The sequence below is a fragment of the Sorex araneus genome, chromosome 1 (genome assembly GCF_027595985.1).
Source record: "Sorex araneus isolate mSorAra2 chromosome 1, mSorAra2.pri, whole genome shotgun sequence".
Taxonomy (NCBI): domain Eukaryota; kingdom Metazoa; phylum Chordata; class Mammalia; order Eulipotyphla; family Soricidae; genus Sorex; species Sorex araneus.
The window spans coordinates 215,779,817-215,801,281 of NC_073302.1; the positions used below are offsets into that span (position 1 = coordinate 215,779,817).

The 21,465-nt window shown below is 35.9% G+C and overlaps 1 protein-coding gene across 1 annotated transcript in view; it reads left to right on the forward strand.

Moving 5' to 3' along the window:
• Positions 1–21,465, forward strand: part of LRP1B (LDL receptor related protein 1B) — a 1,943,003-nt gene that overhangs the window by 1,592,815 nt on the left and 328,723 nt on the right. Inside the window, exons 44-47 of the mRNA XM_055124030.1 lie at positions 7,859–8,051; positions 8,711–8,836; positions 14,265–14,393; positions 17,820–17,939. Coding sequence (XP_054980005.1) covers positions 7,859–8,051; positions 8,711–8,836; positions 14,265–14,393; positions 17,820–17,939 — 568 coding nt within the window. The remainder of the gene's footprint in view (positions 1–7,858; positions 8,052–8,710; positions 8,837–14,264; positions 14,394–17,819; positions 17,940–21,465) is intronic.

The following is a 21,465-nucleotide window of genomic DNA, read 5'->3' on the forward strand; positions in this document are numbered from 1 at the left end:
TCCTACATTTCAATGGTAGTTTTTTTTTTCTCTTCTGTGAGGCTGATGTTTGGGGGTAGATGTTTTGTATAAGTAAAAGTTCTTTATTTGAAACATTATTCAATGAACTTTTCAGTGCTCTTGTGCCTATCAAAAGAAACTTATCATCTTCCTTGCTTCTATCACTTGTATCACTTGTCATCCCATTGTTCGTCAATTCATCTGAGTAGGCACCAATAAGGTTTCCATTCATCCCTGTCATGTGCTAGTGTACCCAATGGTGTCTGCTCACTCCAGGAACATGAAGAGCCTCAAACTGTTTATTCAGGATCTTAACGAAGAAGTCTGACCATCTCGTAGGTGGGGGGCTGGGTGTTCTTTTGATGTCCCATGGAATCCGGTCGGTAACAGTTCTAGTCTAGTGGTTGTCTCCAAATTACATTACCTGTTCATCCCATCTGATTTTCGACACCCTGGCAAAAGAGACAGCGTCCCTGATTCTTGATCATCCATGGAGGTCGGAACTCTGGATTCCTTCTCTCACTTGAGTGAAACGTGATATTCCAAGCATAGCTCTTTCGATTCTTCCTTGGGATACTCAAATAGTGTTCTCATCCTGTTTTCATAGGACTCAGGTCTCTGAGGCGTATGTTAGTGCATGAAGAACGGTGGGGTCGAAAAGATGTGCCTGGAGCTGGAGGTTCTTTGTCCTCTTAACCACTTCTTTGATGCTCTTGAAGGCGTTCCATGCTGCTCTCTTCCTCCTGTGTAGTTCAGGTGCCAGGTTGTTTGTCATGTTGAGTTCTTGACCCAGTTAAACATAGCTGCTGCATTCAGCAATGTTCTTTCCATTGAGAGCAAATGGAACATCAGGAACTAGTCTGTTTCTCATGAACACTGTCTTCATGAGATTCAGCTGTAGACCACCCTTTCCACAATCACGGTCGATGTTGGACAGCATTCGTGCCGCTTACCTGATATTTGGTGTTATTAGAACAATGTCATCAGCGAAGCAGAGATGGTGTAGTTGTTGACCATCTATCTTCACTCCTATTCCAGTCATCCCATGATGTTCTCGAGGGTGGCACTGAAGAGTTTCATGAAATGCTGTTGCCCCTCTCTTTACGTCCATGATAACTTCCTTGTAGAATGGTGAGATCCTGGTGGTGAAACCATAATACAGCTCACAGAGAATCTTGATGTACTGAGTTTGAATGCCCTGTTTGGCTAGGGCTTTGATGACTGCTTCAGTCTCAACAGAATCAAAGGCCTTCTTAAATCGATGAACATTACACAGAGTGGCATCTCTCACGAAACCTCAATGAGCTTGGTCACAATGTGGATATGGTTGATCGTGCTAAATTCTTTTCAGAACCCAGATTGCTCGTATGGTTGTCCTTCGTCTAATGTTCTGCTAATCTTATTCCAGATGACTCGACTGAATAACTTGTAGATGACGGACAATAGGCAGATTGGGCAATAGTTGCCAATGTTTTAGATGTCTTCCTTCTTGTACAACAGAAAGGTCCTGCTGGTTTTCCATTGGGATGGAACCTTGCATTTGGATAGGTATCGTGTGTTAAGCCTGTATATTGACGAGTACTGGCAGCAGATTCTCCAGGTGTTCGGGTCTGACCTTGTCTGGACTCGGTGCTGTCTGCTTCTTTTTTTTTTTCTTTTTGGGTCACACCCAGCAATGCTCAGGGGTTACTCCTGGCTCTGCACTCAGGAATTACTCCTGGCGGTGCTTGGGGGACCATATGGGATGCCGGGGATTGAACTCAGGTCGGCCGCGTGCAAGGCATATGCCCTACCCGCTGTGCTATCGCTTCGGCCCCAGGTGCTGTCTGCTTCTTTACCGACGAAATGGCATGTTGGATTTCAGAAGGGAGAATGCTGGGAATGACATATCCATCCTGTGGAATTTGGTATGTGGGCAGGTGAACGTGGCTATCAAAGAGATCCAAGTAGAAGTGGATAATTTTTTCCATTCCCCTTATGGAAGATGTGATAGATATATCAGGATGTCAGAGGGCAGTCATCTTGGTCTTATAGTTGGCAAAGGACAGGTGGGTGTTGCAAACACTTTTCCCGGTTACTGCTGCATCGGCCAACACTGTTGCTCTTCTTTCTTTGAGATCTTCCTTTCTTGCTTCTCTGCACAGCTTTGCAAGCTCTGAAGTTAGCTTGTGATTGCCTGATGCTTGTGCCAAACCACTTTGGCAAATGAACTCGACAGTTTTCGAAGCTAGGCGTCTGTTTGTGGATTTCCCACTCTTGACATTCCTCACACAATTATGGAGATGCTGATCCAGTGGATCATATTCCTCGTTGATGTTGTCAACAACAGCATCTTCCCACATTGCCACAATAGTACCAAAGAGCTCCCAGTTGGTGGTCATTCCGGGAGATCTCTTCTTAAGCTTTGCAGCCCTTTCTCCTCACTCCATAAAGTACAATTTCGCACAAAGGAGACGGTGGTCAAAACCCATTTGGATTTTTGGGACAACAGCAACATCAGTCAGGCAAAACCATCAATTGAATATGATATAGTGAATTTAGTTGTGAAACTGTCCACCAGGAGACTCTCATGTCCAGCGTTTAGATTCGGCCTTCAAGAACTGTGAATTACCACGAATGGTCTTGGTCAACATGATGAACTCAGGCAGTCTTTCACCCTGTTCATTCCATTCTAGTCCATGGGTCCCAATGTGGAGTTCTTTAGGTGACCTTCTAGGTTTTATCTTGGTGTTAAAATCACCAACAATGACCTTGTAGAAGGTATGGTTTTCTTTATAGAACTTCTCCAGATCTATGTAGAACTTCTCAATTTCTTCTTCATCATAGTTAGATGGTGGTGCATAGACGACAAATATAGAAACTTCCAGCAATGAGCCACATCTATTCAAATGTAAGCATCTGATTCAGGTTGTTAGGCATTTGAACAAATCAATGCTCATGTCCAAGTTCGCATTGAAAAGGACACCAACACCACCGATGCCTCTACTGTCACATGTTCCGAGGAACAGTTCTCCAGTGTCGAAAATGCATGATATGTTCGATGACTTCTCGTCTTGGTCAATCCAGTGGTGTCCACGCTTGCACCATCAGGTCCTCGATTGATGCTTCCGATGCCAGCATATATGCGTTAAAAGTGCAAACAGTCCTTCTTTGTTTTGGCAGCCTCGTTCATCCCTGAGATTTAATAGCCTATCCTTGTTTGTCCTTCTTAACGCTGCCATATTGGGGGCTCTTCCAGGGTCAGGGGAATGAAGCCCATTGTTGTTACTGTTTTTGGCATATCAAGTACACCACAGGTAGCTTGCCAGGCTCTGCTTGGGATAAAAGAATCAAGGTAGCCGTCATCTGTACAAGACTTGGTAGAAGAATGAAGTGGATAAGGAAAGAAGACAGAGTAAACCCCCTTCTCCCTACATTAAATACCAAGATAGTTCTATTATGTTGTTATAAAGTTCAAGTCAGAACATTAGAAGTGTTTATTGCAGTTAGACCAGAGGATGGATTTAGTGACCAATTTTGCAAAAATTCTCATAACTCAGATCACTTAAATGAGGTTGCTGCTTTCTTCCTTCTGATTTGAGAGCTGATGCAAGGCTGCCACCAGCAAATAGTAATCTTTGTATCTATTTGGGAAATGATTAGGAAAAAAAAATCACTTAATTTACACTTTCAAAGAGTAAGAAAATACAAATGCAGTGATTTACTTTTATTTAAACTATGAAGTGACACCAGATTCAACAAAGGGAACTGGAATCAGAGGCAATAAAAGCATTTTATATTTCTATTCAATTTCCTTCTATCAAATGTTTCCCGTGTTTCAAAACAATGTTGCAACAATAAAGTCCTTTAATCAGAAGAAAAGTTAAGTGACAGTAGCCTTACTTTCCTTGCTGGAACCTAGAAGTTCCACCAGCATTTTCTTTCAGCTTGCTTTGTTGCTTTATTTTTGGGAAATTTGAGTAGCTAAGTCCATTCTCAGTGGTTCTTGGGGACCATGTGTTTAGGGAGTAAACCCAAACCTCATACACATCAGGAATACATTCTACCACCTGAGCCATACACCTAATTTGCAAACACTTTACTTTTTATTGAAAGTAAAATTTGTAAATTTAGAATAGATGGGCTTTCTTTGGGGGTGGGGGGGCAGGATTCTTAGTCTGACAAGCCATTAGTGATTCTTTTCCAACTGGATCAGCAGTTCAATGGAAAGACTCAAGTATTCTCAGGCTGGGGATTACCCCGGCTAGCCCTACAGTGCTAAGGGCCTCTGAACTTGGGACTATGTGATGCCAGATATCTGACCAAGTTGGACACAGCTACACATCACATGCACTTGCTATAATGCACTAAATGTAGCTACACATCACACGCACTTGCTATAATGCACTAAATGTTGCATTATTTCCCAATACCACATTACATATATATATATGCATGTGCATGCATATTTATGTATATGAAGCCCTTATAAAATGATATCTAGATAGATTATTTTATCTAAAATGATATCTAAAATAAGTTATCAATCATAACTGCATGCAAACATATTGTTTACCTTATGTTTATACAGTTTTATAAAAAGTCTAGTTCTTGCTTTTGAAAGCGGACCCCCCAAATCATTAGCGTGGCAATACCTAGAGCTTGTTATAAATGCAGAATTGCAGTTATTCCTGAACTGCTTTTTGATTTTTAACAAAACCTCAATGTGTAGGCATGTTAAAGTTTGAGAAAAACTGCTCTATAAAACAGAAACGCCTTTGAACTAAAAAATAGAATGTTTCTGTTTTTCTTAATAGCAGGGTAATTAGTGGCTAATTTGTCATGAGTGAAGGAAGGTTTTGGGAATCAAGAAGATAACATGGCTGATTATTTTAGAAAAATTCAGGATTTGGTTTGAATTGGTGAAAGATATGGGACTCATTTTTTATATTATCATTCTCCCAAGATGTACTGTTTAATCCAAAGTCTACCGACTTTAATATTCAGTAACTTTTAATCTTCACATAATCATCATCATCCCGTTGATCATCGAATTTCTCAAGCGGTCTCAGCAATATCTCCATTTGTCCTATCCCTGAGATTTTAGCAGCCTCTCTTTACTCGTTCTTCTCAATGATGCCGCATTGGAGGCTCTTTCGGGGTCAGGGGAATGAGACCCATTATTGTTACTGGTTTTGGCGTATGAATACACCATGGGGAGTTTTCGAGGCTCTCCCATGTGAGCAGGAAACCCTCAGTAGCTTGTTTAAATCATAGAATTAATTGATTTCTAAGAAAACAATATGGGCAAAAGTGATTGTAAAACTTGTTCAATTTTATTTAATTCTGCAACTATATTCCTTCATAACCATTCTTATAGAGCAATCATCTATTTATTTACTTATTACTTTCTCATTAAGGTAGATAATAAATTTTGAAGACTTTGCTTGAAAGTATAAATGTTGAGAACAAAGAATCAAACTGACATACTTACATTTATAAAAGTATTCCTACTTTAGAAAACATATGTATGCAAAAAAAACTATAAGTCGGGGCTGGAGCAATAGCACATCGGGTAGGGTGTCTGCCTTGCATGCTGCCAACCCGGGTTCAAATCTCAGCCTCCCCTATGGTCCCCTGAGCACCGCCAGGAGTAATTCCTGAGTGCAGAGCCAGGAGTAATCCCTGTGCATCGCCAGGTGTGACCCAAAAAAACAAAACAAAACAAAAAAACTACAAGTCAATATTATATTAACTTTGACAGATCAATTAAACAAATTTAAACATGTAAAGTTATTTAAATTAAATAAAAAATTTCTGCATATACCCTTGTAACAACCCAACTTTTAAAGTTGTTGAAGGAGGTGTTCCTTAGTCACATCGTAGATCTGAACAATTTAAAATTCAGAAGAAGTGATACACCTCCCCAAACCTCTCCGCAGAAGAATAACCAAGCTTCCATTAAAACACAGATGTTAAGAACTTATATATAGCCCTTCTACCAGACCACAATTTCTGAAATTGTGAAAGCCAATTCTTTGGTTTTGACTTAGACATTTGCTAATTTCTCCATGATTAGGAATTAGCTAAAGCAAAAAGCCCATTCTTCATTTTCTGCATGAAAATTTACACTCATCTAATTGGTTCACACAAAAGAGGAATAGGTTCTTCTAAATAAAACTTCTAAAGCAAAGGAAGAAAAGTATTTAATTCTTTCATTTAGACTATTTATTTGATGATTATTCTGAAAAATTGAGAAGAAACTGCTAGTATGTCCTACCTATGATTTAGGTTTAGATGCACAAGATAAACTGATTAAACACACCTAACAACATCTGTTGGTGATGGCAACAAACAAAGATGATCAGACTTCAATTGGGAAGTCGTTGAAGTAGGAATTAGATGACTACAGGACAAAGACCATATATTGAGATTGGGTGATTCTGGCTAAACCAACTTGGTAGTTTTATGATGTTCCAAAGGACACACATATCCCAGAATAAAATTATAGATTATATGCTATATATTCTATTTCTTTAACTTAAGAAAACTAGGGGAAATTAATTTTTTTCTGAATTTATAGAACTATTTTCATTCATGTACCTCCATTCTTACTTCTTTCAAGAATTTGAAATGTTTAGTATTTTTAGTTTTAAACAGCTTTTTGTTTAAAAGTTGTGCTGTGATGTTAAATTTCATTTCCCAAACTTTATTCAGGCAAATGGCTACTTGAAAATATTTTGTCTTTTTAACAAAAGTTTGTTTATTTTAGGATTTGTTCAGAAGGATTAAGAGAGATATTTGTTTAAGTATGTTTATTACTGAGGCTAGATTCTTCCAAATAGTCAATTTAGAATCATTCTCAAATCCTTTAGGAAGTACGTGGGCAAATGTGAATTCTGGAAACATTTACCTCTAATGTTTTGTTATGGCTCTTCTGTCCAGTTTTGTGGTTTTTTTTTCTCTAACAAGAAGCATCAAAGCATATTCACATCTAAATAGTCTGAGAGGAGCTCAACACATATTCAGATTTTTCTCTATTGTGTTTTCTTCTCCGAGCTCTCTGCCCTCTTAGAGTAAAAGACATTTTCCATCCATAAACTCTGAGATATTTATAATGAAAATTCTCAAGTCTAATTGGTATTCTTTGTGCTGATTGCAACCTGTGCCCTTTCTTACATTGAAAATTCTATTTATCATGGAACTTACTTGGTTTATTTCCTACTGGTCAGAAATCACTATTCTTTCTTAGCCAGTATCTATTGTGTCAAAAAGTTTTGATCCTTGATTTGTTCAACATTTTTGTGTTTTTATTGGGAAACTAAGACTTGTCCCTTTTCCTTCTTGTAATAAATATAAGATTTGTTTTTCACCTTTGGATTTTGTTGCTGTTCCATGTACATATGGTTTATTTATGTTGTACGCTTTCTAAAGGGTATAACTTGGATCTTATGGATTTTCATATTTTACAATTTGTAGTTCTAAGAGCTAATTATTATATATATGTGTGTATAGACTATATACCATATAGATACTTTTTAATAAAATTAAGTACTTATTGCTAATAAAGGTGAAATTTGTATTTTTGACATTATGATTTATGTTATAAAAAACTGAAAAAGTAATTGTTTATAAAAGTAACCAATTATATGTGTGTGTGCATACTTCAGATGTTAAGTACATGCAAAAGCTTGTTGGCGATGCTCAGGGGTCACTCCGCACTCTGTACTCGGGGATTCTTCTGGTAGTGCACAGGGTACCATCTGGGATATGAAGGATAGAACCCAGGTTGGCTGAGTAGAAGGCAAATGCCCTACTTGCTTTATTATCTCTGCCCCTGACTTTCATGTTTAAAAAATGGTGTGTTAATATATTCCAGGTGATTGTCAAATCTGGACCTGGGACTTTCCTTAGTTTGGCTGTATATGACAATTATATCTTCTGGTCTGATTGGGGAAGAAGAGCTATCTTGCGCTCCAACAAGTACACGGGAGGAGATACAAAAGTTCTCCGTTCTGATATTCCTCATCAACCGATGGGGATCATAGCTGTTGCCAACGACACCAACAGCTGTAAGTTACAATGGAAACAAATGTACAGTTTTATATAATCTTTGTGTTTCCTAATAGTACTTAATTGAATCTTGTTATATTTATAGGGGTTAGTATTCAGAATTTGTGTATTCAACATGTTGAAATTAATGAGAAAATTTTAGGAAACTTCTATCACTAGTGGAATGCTTCCATATGTGTTTTTTAGAATTTCATTGCACTCTTTCACTTATAAGTTTAAACATTCAAAGCAATTTGTTTCTCTGGAAATAATATTTTCTGGTAAAAAAATTGCAAAAGAAAAAAGTAAAATACTTTAATCACGGAAGTACCCTCAAAGTTGCACTTGGAAGTGTAGGTAGTAGTAGTAGTAGTAGTAGTAGTAGTAGTAGTAGTAGCAGTAGAAGTAGTAGTAGCATTAGGTATTATAATTCTGTGTTATTCGGAAAAATATATTTTTGATAAAATGTATTTTTTGAAAAAAATTCAGAAAAATATATTGGATTTTGTAATGATCTGTATTATAAATTTTCTGATGTTCTTCGGTAATGTTTGAATTTTCAAAAGTTTGAATATTTTTTTTGTGGGTTATGTTCAAGATATTGGGTCAGTTTCTGTTAACCTATACCAATATAGAATGAAAAACATACAGTTGTACCAATGTAAGCCTTTAATTACAGGTGAACTCTCTCCATGTGCATTATTGAATGGAGGTTGCCATGACCTGTGTCTTTTAACACCCGATGGAAGAGTAAATTGTTCCTGCAGAGGAGATAGAATATTGCTAGATGACAACAGATGTGTGAGTAAGTAAAAAAATTGGTATAATTGCTGAAAATGTTATGTATGAATATTAGGATTGGTTAATTATATTCATAAATTTGTATCACCATTTTTCTTTTTTGGGGGGTCATACCTGGCGATACACAGGGGTTACTCCTGGCTCTGCAGTCAGAAATTACTCCCAGTGGTGCTCGGGGGACCATATGGGATTCTGGGAATCAAACCCGGGTCGACCGTGTGCAAGGCAAATGCCCTACCTGCTGTGCTATAGCTCCAGCCCCTTGTATTAATATTTAATTTCAGAGATGTAGTTCCCTGATCTCTCTTTCTCTCTCCTAAATGTAAATCTCAGCTTACAATAATATTTAGTATAGAACCATATATAAGATAAGGAAAACTAAAAACAATGACGATAATTTCTCTCCCCAAATTGTGGTATGGCAAGTACTGGATTTACTAAAGATATGTCTTCTTGCAATGATCATCTGTAATCTTATAGTTTGGACTGTGAGAATTCAAATGGCAAAATTAATTAAGGAAATTAAACAGTGTACAGGTAGTAGATCTGTGGCCTTGTAGTAAAACCACTCACAGTCAGTCACAGTGTGTTAATGAGAGAATGACTCATGCAGCTTATTTGTAATCATTTCCAAACTGTTAATTAAGAATGTAACATTTCAGCCTTGCATAATGTTTATACCTCCCAAAGGCATTGCAATCTTTAATTAGTACCATTACAGTATACACTTTTAACAGCTAAGTTTTCAAAACTGTTTCTAAAATAAATAAGGACTCAAGTGCTCCAATATTGCCATAAAAATTAGTCAGCACCATAAAAAAATGGTTATTTGTTCTTAACATTAAGACTGTATAAGATATATGAGGAAAGAACTATTTTTGTTGGAAATGAATAAACCATTCTTGGAATGTGACAATTTTGAGAAAAAATTTCCCTCCTCTCTTTCCTCTCTTCTAATGCTATTTCTCTTCTCTATTTCCTCATCTTGTACTTATGCATCTTAGAAAATCAAATGATTTGGAAATGGCTATATTAAAAACAAAAAACATAAAAAAGTATAAGTATCAGAATTTATAAGTATTTTTTAAATCCTTGTCTTCATATCTTCCACTTTTACCAAATCTTCCTCTTTTACCTGCTCTTCACTATGACCACTTTTGATAGGACTTTCTTTATTTTGAAAATAAAGATTATTTTGAATATAAAAATTAAGTGCAGTAGCACTTAATATAAGAACATAGAAATATTTTCTCACTTTCCAAATTGGTACCAGGGCCTTTTAGCAAAACAGCTAAGCCTTTATTTAAGACTGTGTCAAAGCAAGCAAGGGCATAATGCTGTTGACTAGTGACTGCTGCATGAAAGTAGCCAATTTCAATAATTCGGGCCACAAATCCCCATATCTCTTCTTATCCTAATAATTCCCTGAATTGCTCAAGCAATTGCTCAGACTCTCACTTTCGGTTTGCCTTTGTGGTTTCAGCTGTAATGGTCTGGATCTGATGCCATCTGTAAGCCTGGAGTGTTAGCCATGCATTAGAATCACTCATGTTCCTGTCACAGGTCAAAACAGCAAAGCTTATCTGTATACAGTGGATGACTGTCATTGTCACAAAATAGATTAGTTACATCTGTCCCCATTAAGCCACTTGTTTCTATTGATGAGTGAGAATGAATCAGGCAGAAAACTATCCTTTTAAGCAAACACCGTTGCATCCACATGAAGCTGTAGAGTGATATTTGATTCCTCAAAGCTGACAAACCTCTACGGCCGCAAGCTGCATCCTTTGTGCATTTATATTGAAATCCTGTGATCCAGCAGAGAGGGATGGGAAAGCACATGTATCCGGGACTTTTCTTGTCAAATCCATCATTGGAAAATGAGAATGTTCTTGGCGCATCTATATCCACATCTGAATTAGTTCACCTAGAGCAGTTCATGAATGTTAATAGTAATGTTAACGGGATAAAAAGTGATTCAATAGCACCTAGCTGAGGGGAAACAATTTGCTGTCATAGCTCTTGACAAAAAGATTAGACAATTTCATTTACACAACACTGCTAACCTTATCAACATCCATAATAGGAAAAAAATAGCAAATAGATTTAGAGAGATAGATTGAAATTATCCTGTAAGTAAATGAGAGGACAGTCACCCCCTCTACACACACACCCCAGGCATCTCAAGCAGTTCTCAGGAGACTGGGGAGATCAGGGCAGGTGGGGGCCACTGGTGATTGCTGGGCAATGATGCAAGTGGTTGCAATGCAATGTGGGTACCCAAGAATGCAGTGCTGCCTAAGCCTTATTGTGCAAGCAATCACTTGGGTCATCTCTGGTACTAGAGGGTCACCAGAGTAACTGCCACACACATTGATATGTGGATTTACTTGTACCATACCAAGTTTGTTGTTGTTGTTGTTGTTGTTGTAATAAACCAATTTTGAAGGTCAAAAAAGTTTTACTGCATTCAAGGAATATGCTCTGTCCCTGTGTTATCTCTCTGGTCCCTTAGAATATTTTTTTTTTTTTTGCGGTGGCTGGGGTGGGGCATACTGTGCATCTTCTAGAGTTTACAGCTTACTTCTAGCTTTGTGTTTAGGTATCGCTCCTGTCAGAACGCAAAGGACTGTATAAAGTGTCCAGGTGTGAACCTGGGTCAACTGCTTGCGGGTCAAATGCTATGTTTGTTATACTATGTCTTGGCCCCAAAAACAATTTCTTAAAATAAACTTATTTAGAGAATTGTGCTCAGATAATGCTTTTGTTTAATGACAACATAATTATGGAGCAATCTTTAATCTGTTTTTCTTTTAAAAGCAGGGCAATTATAAAGACAAAATTTATAGCATTTCCCCATAATACCATGTGTTTTCATTGGCTTTTGAAAATTAAGTGGAATACATTGAAAATATACTCAAGGCTGGGAATGTAACTCAGCAGTTAGTGTTGCATGCTTTGCAAGACTGAGGAACTTTGGGTGCTGACGCCACATGGCTCAAACACTGGGCAGTGTGCTACTGCATGGCCCTCTCTGTCCAGTTGTGTATCCTCTGACCCTGGCATTGAACTTCAGAGATTAGTGTGTTGAGTATTGTTGGGAATGGTTCCTGGAATCTCGAACATTGAAAGTCCACTGTGTAAAAAAAGATAATCTAGGCAGGGAATACAATTAGACTATTTGACTCTCAGTTAAGTGACCGAAGTTTATTCAGTCCTGACCTAAGATGATTGCAAGTAATAATATCAAACCTTTTTATAACTAATTCTCTTAAATCTAGTACTACTTTTAGATTTTATGTCCTTGTAGCTTTCTTCAAAATGACATTCTGCCTTAGCTACTGACCATTGAAGTTTGGACTACAGCAAGGAAAATAAACTTTGGCGAGTAATGCTATCTAATTGGAGAAGTCTTTGAGTTCATCTATCTATTAGTTCATCTATCTATTCTTACATGAATAGATGATGTGTACTTATTAAAATATGTTAAAGTCTACAAATAAATAATAAAGAAGTAAAACACCGGAAACATCAAATAGTATCAGTGACTGCTTAATTGCATATTCTTGAAAATAAACCTTAGTAGTTGATAACAAATTATAAAATAAAACTTCATTTCCTGCTTTAGTCAAGATTAATGAATTCTAATTACCTCCTGAATACTAGCATAATTAATATCGTTGGATTTTACTGTGCAATTATTCAACAAACAGTGAAGTGAGTAGGCAAACAAACAACACAAGGCATACCCAAATGTTTGTTAGTTAATCTATTATTTAAGAATAAAAACAAGTCCATTTTCTCTCACATCATTCTTAAGATAGGGCTCTCATAAAAAACTCTAATTTAAAGTCCAGTTGTAGAAAGGGATTTTATAATTTGTGCTCTCATAACCTATGCTTACAAACTAGGCAAATGACATGAATCTAGTGTTTTCAGTTTTCAATGGAAATCCTGAGATTTAGAAACAGGACAGAATGATAGTGGTCACCCATACACATCTAGTGCTACTGCTTTCTAGATTGTCATTGTTTCCAGCATCTTATCCCCCAGGCTCCTGTAAAAAATAAACTATTCATATGTGGCAGGAAGACAAAATCTGATCCTTCATCCACCTCAACATGTAAGAGTGAGAGGCTAAGAATAATTTTAGTATTCCTGGTATTCTGAATGATAGAAAGGTCCTCGGAAATTAGCCGGAAAGACAAGCTGGTTACAGATGGGGCAACAGAGGAACCATTTATTTAGCTGAGCTGATTCAAGTCACAACCTCACAACAATGAACTCTCTGCACTGGAAAATTTGCATCCGTATATATTGAATACTATAACAGAGATGTCAGTTAACAAACTTTAAAAAAATCCTATTATGTAAGTTTGTTTAGGTGACTCACTTTGTTCATTATCAATGAACAAATTAACCCATTTTTTGTAAAATACTTTTAACAGTACTCAGCTCTCTGAGACCACTGACAGCAATACTCCAATGTCCACTGGTCTGGCTAGTTTAATGCTAGCAACCAGTGATGCAGTGCTCCTTGTCAACAGGCACACATCTGGCAATAGAGAGATGGGAAGCATGTGGCCCCAGAGTTAACCTTGAGTTTTTGTGGATGCAAGCCTTTGTACCTCACCCCTGACTCATATCTGGACCTTAAAATTTATTTATTTTTATTATTATTAAGTTTTTTTGTGTGTGTTGGGCCATACCCAGCGATGCTAAGGGCTTACTAAAGGCTCTACACTCAGGAATCACTCCTGCCATACACAGGGGTTTCTATAGGATGCTGGAATCCAAATTCAGGTTGGGCAGGTGCAAGGCAAGCATCTTATTGGCTTTAGTATAGCTCTGACCCCAACATTTGTTTTTTAAGATAAATAGTTAAGATGAATTTGAAAAATAGAGTTATAAAATGTAAGATATGTAGTGCCATATATGCAGTTTCTGTAGCACTGTACCACTGTTGTCCTGTTGTTCACCAATTTGCTCGAGTGGGCATCAGTAACTTCTCCATTGTGAGATTGTTGTTATTGTTTTTGACATATTGAATATGCCACAAGTCGCTTGCCAGACTCTGCCATGTGGTGGTATACTCTAAGTAGCTTGCTGGGCTCTCCAAGAGGGAGGAGGAATCAAATCCAGGTTGGCTGCATGCAAGGCAAAGGCCCTACCTACTGTGCTATCGCTCCAGTCCCAGATGCAGTCACTAAGTAGACATAAAAATCATGTGTGGCAGTTTCCTCAAACTTTTTAAATTAATTCAGACAAAAATTCTATCTTTCTCAAAATTTACTATATAATTCCCAAAGCTGTTGTCTCTTATTTTACCTTATATTTTGCAAAAAATTTACCTTTGGGTATTAAGGACGATAGTTATTATGGCAGAAAAAGTATTTGCTATTGCATAAAATCATTGACATTTTAATTTTCAGCTAAAAACTCCTCCTGCAATGTATACTCAGAGTTTGAGTGTGGGAATGGTGAGTGCATTGACTACCAGCTTACCTGTGATGGCATTCTTCACTGTAAGGATAAATCTGATGAAAAACTTCTTTACTGTGGTATGTATCTGATAAGTGATTTGCTCACCTCCAAGAGGTTTTTAACCCTTTGCTAAACTTACTTGTATAACTAACTGAATTTGAATTATATGTGTATTTCCCATATATATATGTGGGATATATATCCTATATATGTGTGTATACCTTTATATGTACATATGTATACACATATTCCTAATATATTTAAATATGTTATACATATGTTTAAGTGTGTATATATAAACATATATATAATATATTCAAAACAATAGCTGTGGTCTTATTCTAATGTAGTAACTTATTTTTAATTTTTTTTAATTGAATCATCATAAGAAAAGTCACAAAGGTTTTAGGTTTAAGTCTCAGTCATACAATGATCAAACAGCCATCCCTTCACTAGTGCATATGTTTCACCACCAAGAACCCCAGTATACCTCCCATCCCACCCCACCCCCTCACCTGTGTGGCTGATGATTTTTCACTTGAATCTCTCTTTATTACTTTGATTACATTCATTATTTCAACAGAAAACTCACTATGATTATTTGAAATTTTCCACCAACAATCAGACCTGCTGAAAGCCATCATTTGGTAATATGTTTTCCATTGCTGAGACTGAAGAGCGTATGAGGTTTTGGATTTCTGATATTTTAGTAATTAAGTCCAGAGAAATTTCTGCCAGAAGTTGCATCACTGCACTTGTATCTTTGTTTAGTGAGGTCTACAAGATGGCTGTCTCTAACACATGACTGTGTTACTTATTTAAGAAATTCACCCTGGTTATTAAATACAAGTTAAAATACTGCACTAGGAGAGCCAAGGCAACACTATGGGGGTCTAAGTGCATGCTTCACAAGAGGCCGACTTCAGTTTGCTTCTCAGTGCCACAGGCAATGGGGCCCAGCCAGAACTGACCCCTGAGCACTACCAGGTCTGGTCCACAGGCTGCCCAAAATTTAAATAAATAAATAAATAAATAATACAGTATTAGCTTGTTATTTGAACTGCTTCATCATTAGTACTAAGCTTATAGCATACACTCTATACAGGTTGTTATGAAATATCTATTATTCTTTTAAATTGCAAAGTCATTTACTCTGCAGCAGGATCCATGGTCAGTAGCATGTTGATAAGTTTTTCTCTAAGTCTTGCCCAATCTGATATTGCTTCTAGGGTCGGGTCAAACTAGTAAAATTGTTCTTCTATACAGATCAGTTTACTTTTATCATGATTCCCTCAAGCCTGGTTCCTCCAAGCTGAGCATGTCTAGGAGACCCCAAATGATAGTCATCTTCTATCTTTCTCATTAGAGTACTTATTAACACTACTTGGCCCTTATAAGCTCTTGATATGTTTCTTCATTTAAATAATATCATTTTTCCCTGGGACTATATCTCTATGAAATCAGTAATATTTATTCTAGAATTATCCAATTTATTTATAAATTGGTCCAATTTTACCCTATAAAACAATCTTACTAGCATTCTATGAAATTCAAAATTTAGGAACTTATATTTAAGTTACTATATTTTCTCTCCAAATTTTTTATTTGCTTTATTATCCGAGTATTATTATTAATATAAATTTATTATATTATTAAAATATAAAATTATTACTGGATAGTCAAAGTTAAAACAAGGAAAAGATGGATATGAGATATATCATAGGAAATTTTTATGTTTCATATCTTCAAATCAAACAATAGACAAATGTAATTTGTGATTTGTCTTTAGTGTTTAAATGTAAGTCAATATTCTGTGTAGTCTGAAAATATTAGCATATTTAAAACAAAAATAATCAATTTAGGATTTTGTATTTACTATAGATAGACAAGAAACCATTGTTTTCCATTAGTTTTAGAAGCCAAATTATTTATCTGAACCATGATTTGCAGTTTTTTAAAACACATTACTAGGTTTTGCTGACACAAGCTCTTTGACACAAGTTCACCATTTTCTCTTCTTTCTTTCTTTCTTTTTTTTTTGCATCATTTAAAACTGTGAACTGAATATTTAGCTCCAGACCCATACAAACACGGTATAATTGGCTGCATCTGGCCTTTGCATTATCATTTTCTGTGTCCAATGAAGATTCCAAGTCTAATATGAGGGTGAACCTTTGCTTTCAAACCTGCCCAGTATGACTGGTTGGAGTCTTCTCAATTCTTTAGTTTTTCACTGCAACCAAGTAGTCCTTATAGTGGTGGACAGTGCTGTTTTGTTTTGGTAAAGTGCTGGGGATCCAGTCTGAGACTTCTGACACAAAACATGAACTCAGGAGGGCGGTAAACTAGCATGCGTACATGGAAATTAACTCAATATAGGCCTGTCACAAAATTAGTGTTCAATAAATGGCAGATATTACCAGGGCTCAATTCTGATGCAAATAGTAAAACTGGGAACTCTCATCACGTATTTTTTTTTAAAAAATCTCATAATTTTTTTAACAAATTTTGAAGGTTTTAAAAATATTATATCATTAATTTATTTATTTTTGGCCATTTACAACGATGTCCAAGGCTTATCTCTGGCTTTATGCACTTAGGGATTCTTCCTGGTAGCCTCAGGAATTAATCACACCTCAGTTGGCTTCATATGAGGCAAGTGCCTTACCTGTTGTGCTTTCTCTCAGGTCTATTTTTATATAACTTTAAGATGCATTTCTGCAACAGAGAGATAGCAGAGTAGATAGGCTGCTTGTTCTGTATGCGGCAGACCCAGGGCCAGTCAGTCCCCAGCATCCCAGACCGGTCCTTTGAGCCCACCAGGAGTCATTTCTGAGCAGAGAGCCAGGAGTAAGCCCTGAACACAGATGGGTGTGCCAAAAATAAATAAGTAAATAAATAAATCACCATCACTATCACTATCATCCCATTGATCCTCGATTTGCTAGAGCGGGCCCAGTAACGTCTCCATTCGTCCTAGCCCTGAGATTTTAGCAGCCTCTCTTTACTCGTCCTTCCCAATGGTTCCGGATAAATAAATAAAATCAATAAATGGAAAAGTGAAGGGTGTACATATCTGAATATTCATTCAGGATTATGGTCGCAGTTCTTTTTGATATAGCATTGCAAGATGCAGAGAGGAATAAAGGTAAGGGTTGGAAAGCTTTTTGTTTCCTTTAAGGTTGAAATTTATTTCTTCGAAATTGAAAGTAATATATTTTAATTTTGTTCCACCTGACAGAAATGCCAAAAACAATTGTGTGGGTGTAATTTGAAGATATATCCACATCTGAGTCACTGCAGTCAAGCAGTCAAAAAGGCTCTTGACTGCAGGAACCACTTGATAGAATATGAATATTCTAATAAAGAGGTTTGATATACACTACAAAACTTGTTTTAAGATTCACAATTGAGTTCTGATGAATAAAACCTCACCTGACTTTCTTCTCATGGAAATATTTCTGTAGGACTTATAATTATGTGCTTCCCTTTTTATTTCTAAGAAAATCGAAGCTGCCGGAAAGGTTTCAAACCCTGCTACAATCGTCGTTGCATTCCTCACAGCAAGCTATGTGATGGTAAAAATGACTGTGGAGACAATTCCGATGAATTAGATTGCAAAGGTAAATGCATATTACATGAGCCTATATTATTACCATAAACATTTCCGGAACATTTACAGAGTCTATCTGAGACTGCACTATGATTTGAACCTTTCAATTTATAAAATACACTAACATCTATAGACCAGGCTTTGGGAAAGTTTGCTGGAATGGAATTATTAGCATTAAATGAAATGCATGACCACATTCTCATTTTTCTTTTTTATTTTAACACTCACTACAAAACTCTTGCTCTCACCTCTCCAGTTATACCTCATTGTGTATTAGAAAGTTCTATTATACACAATTAATTTTACTGCTTCAAAATTGTTCCCCTTCATCTCCAACTCTTAGTTTTACAAATACTCATAATTTTCCTAACCACTAAAGAAAAAGCCTTATCATCAATCTTCCATATATATGAAATATATGAATGTATATAATATATATATATATATATAATCCACATGTAGACCAGCTGTAGAGGATGTGTTTTGAATGTGACCCAGGGTTCAATCTCCAGTACCATAATAATTAATAATTAGAGAAAAATAAAAGTACCACTATTCACTAGAACCTCATTTATACTTGTACTCAATCCTCAACCTCTTCCTTTTGGACATCCTCAAATCTACTTTCAACAACTCTAGTTTCTTTTACTCTATTCTGTTCATTTCTATAAAGTTGTTCTTCTTCACTTAATTCTGTTAAGTTTCTTCTAATTTGCTACAAATGGCAAAATTGTATCTTTTCCATGTTAAATATTATTCCATTGTGTAGAATACAAATTGATCATCATCTAATTTGGTTACTTGACTTGTTTCTGTATTATAGACTGAATAATGCTGCAATAAACAATGTATTAGAGTAATCCTTTGATCTATACTGCTATATCTTCATTTTTTATAAATCTGCTTGTTATTCATACCAAGACTAATATTTTTCTGCTATCACTACTGAGACACATCAGCAGGCTAACTGACTATATAAGAAATAGAACCTGTATCTCAGTTTCCCAAACTCAAGGAAAGAACCAACAATTAAATAAGGATGTCAACATTAAGTATGTTTAGAGCAGAACTTGACATATAGTAAATGATATACAAGTACTTGCTTTTTATGTTTATAACCATAGCACTAATATAGAATAGCTAATGGAGTCCTCACATTTGCAAAATAAATGACAAATATTTCAGTGTGGCAATTAGGTTCTTCTATGACCTGAGCCCATCAGATATTTTTTAAAATGGTAGGCTCATAAGCCTGCTTTCAGGGTTCAAACTCATATGAGTGAGTCATTAAGCAGATAAACATGAACATTGATGAGACCTATTGATCTAAGAGTCATTATGGAGAAAAAGCTCAAAGGATTAATGCTTTGTTTTCCAGGCATGCATCAGAATTACTTGTTGCAATTTAAAATAAAAGAGACTGATATAAAAGAAAAGAAAAGCACAAAACTAATAGACAAATCTTAATAGAAGAAATTAGAGAAGGAATTTAGGAAATCAAAATAGTGGGTGTATTTTCTATGAATTATTTGTGAGGAGGAGAGGAAAACATATTCAACATATCTAGAAGACAGGTAAAGATATCAATTTTAGAGTGTGATGGAAATGAGAGGTATGTTCAAAATGTAGAATTTTTTATAAAAAAGAATAGTGATCAGTTAGTATTTTTATTATCTTGAAAATGAGATTTTTGTTTCTCTCAAAGATGGTAAACAAAGTAGTTGATGTGTTTGGATTTATAAAACATGCTAATTATCACATAGTCTATTAAAATATTATGTTTTTCATTTAAATGGCACTTTTAGAAATTTTGAAGTATGCTTAGAATAGGCTTTATTTTTCCTAATGACATCAACAGTTGCTGCTGAATAACTACAAAAATAACTGAAAATGTTCCCTTCTTTTTGTCTACATTTTTGATTTTTCTAAGCCATATTCTTCTGTATAGAATTATAGAACTATTGTACTTGTGAACTATTTGTCAGAACATTTATTCTGTAGTATTAAAAGTAATACTAGTGATAATGTATAAGTTCATAACAATTCTATATTTTAAACAATAAAAGTATGCCTTAAAGTTATTTTTACTTACTTTGCCTATTTGAAATCAGAAAGGATCAAGAAACTCAACTACGCACACAGACTGAAACATAATGGATAAGAAGGAATAAGTGAGGGCTCATAGAGTGCTGAAAAAGAGTTATTTCTCAAACTTCCTTCTGTCAATATAACTGAAGAGCCTTTTTGCATATATCTGTATGTGTGTGTGCATGCACACTTACATACACACACAGTCACAAACCACAAGTGATTTTTAAAACTAAAGAAAGTAAACCATAAAGATATTTAAAATGGTGCACTAAAAGAAATCAATATTTCCAGGAATTTTTATATTGCAGGGAATAAGACTATGGTGAATTCATCTGTAAATTATTTGTAGTACAATTTACTTTTGTTTAGTTCAGTTGTTCATAATAATTAATATCACCATTGTTTTATTCCACTAGACAGATAATCTATTTCCACAGTGAAAATTGTTATTTCAAGGAATTATTTTTCTCGTCTTCTCCCTTGAAAAAAAGCAAAACACCAAATCCTCATAAATCTTTTATTTACTGCCCCTTTATAGCTGTTCCTTTTATGACGGAGAGCTTTCGACAGCAGGCTAGCTGTGGGGATATGAAGAGTTATTCAGAAAGTTTGTCATTCTATATTCCTCTTTTGGTTGGGAGAGATTATGTGTATAGATTCTAGGAGAATGCAATATACCCCTCCTTCCTCTCTGTCGAGTTGAATATAAATATTCTCCTTGGAAGTACCCAAACTTTCGGGACCACCTGAACACCTTTTGTTGGACTGCAGATCTGAGTAGTCTGAGGCTACGTGAAGAAGAGGAGGCTGGTGTTTGCTTTTTCCTGGTGTCATAGCAAAATTTTCAGGGCTCCAAAGAAGGCTAAAGAAAAACAATAAGCTTGTCCAGAGAAGAAATCATCATTCCTTATGGGTTTGCTTACCCTTAGAGCAGAACCAAAATTAAATAAAAGATGTAGTTTGAAAGTAAGTAGAAGAGATATGATGGCAAGTTGAATGCCTTTTTCCCCCTGTCTCTTTGCCTGGGCTACAGGCTGCTTAGGGGAGCTGGAAGAAAAACATTTACCAAAGTTATTTATAAGAAGCACTGAAAAACCACAAGATGGCCAATTGATTTTATATTATGTCTGTCCTATTAAATATTGTAACTCACATGGAAAAATGTAATAGAATAAAATAGGAAAATTAAGAAAGTATATAAGGGAAAGAATGGATATACTTTCTCCACTGCATTTGATCCACGATCCTTGTCAGATCTTCCTTTGTAGGGACTCATTACTATTCTGGTGTAGACGCAGTAGTTTTCACTCACATTCTGTTGGCTTACTTTTTTCTTTCTTTTGACTATCTAGAGGGAAAAGTTTAGTATTTTCTCACTTGGCTTATCTTTATTCGGACTATATTATTTTCTTTTCTCTATTTCAGGACTTTTAGCCTGAGGAAAA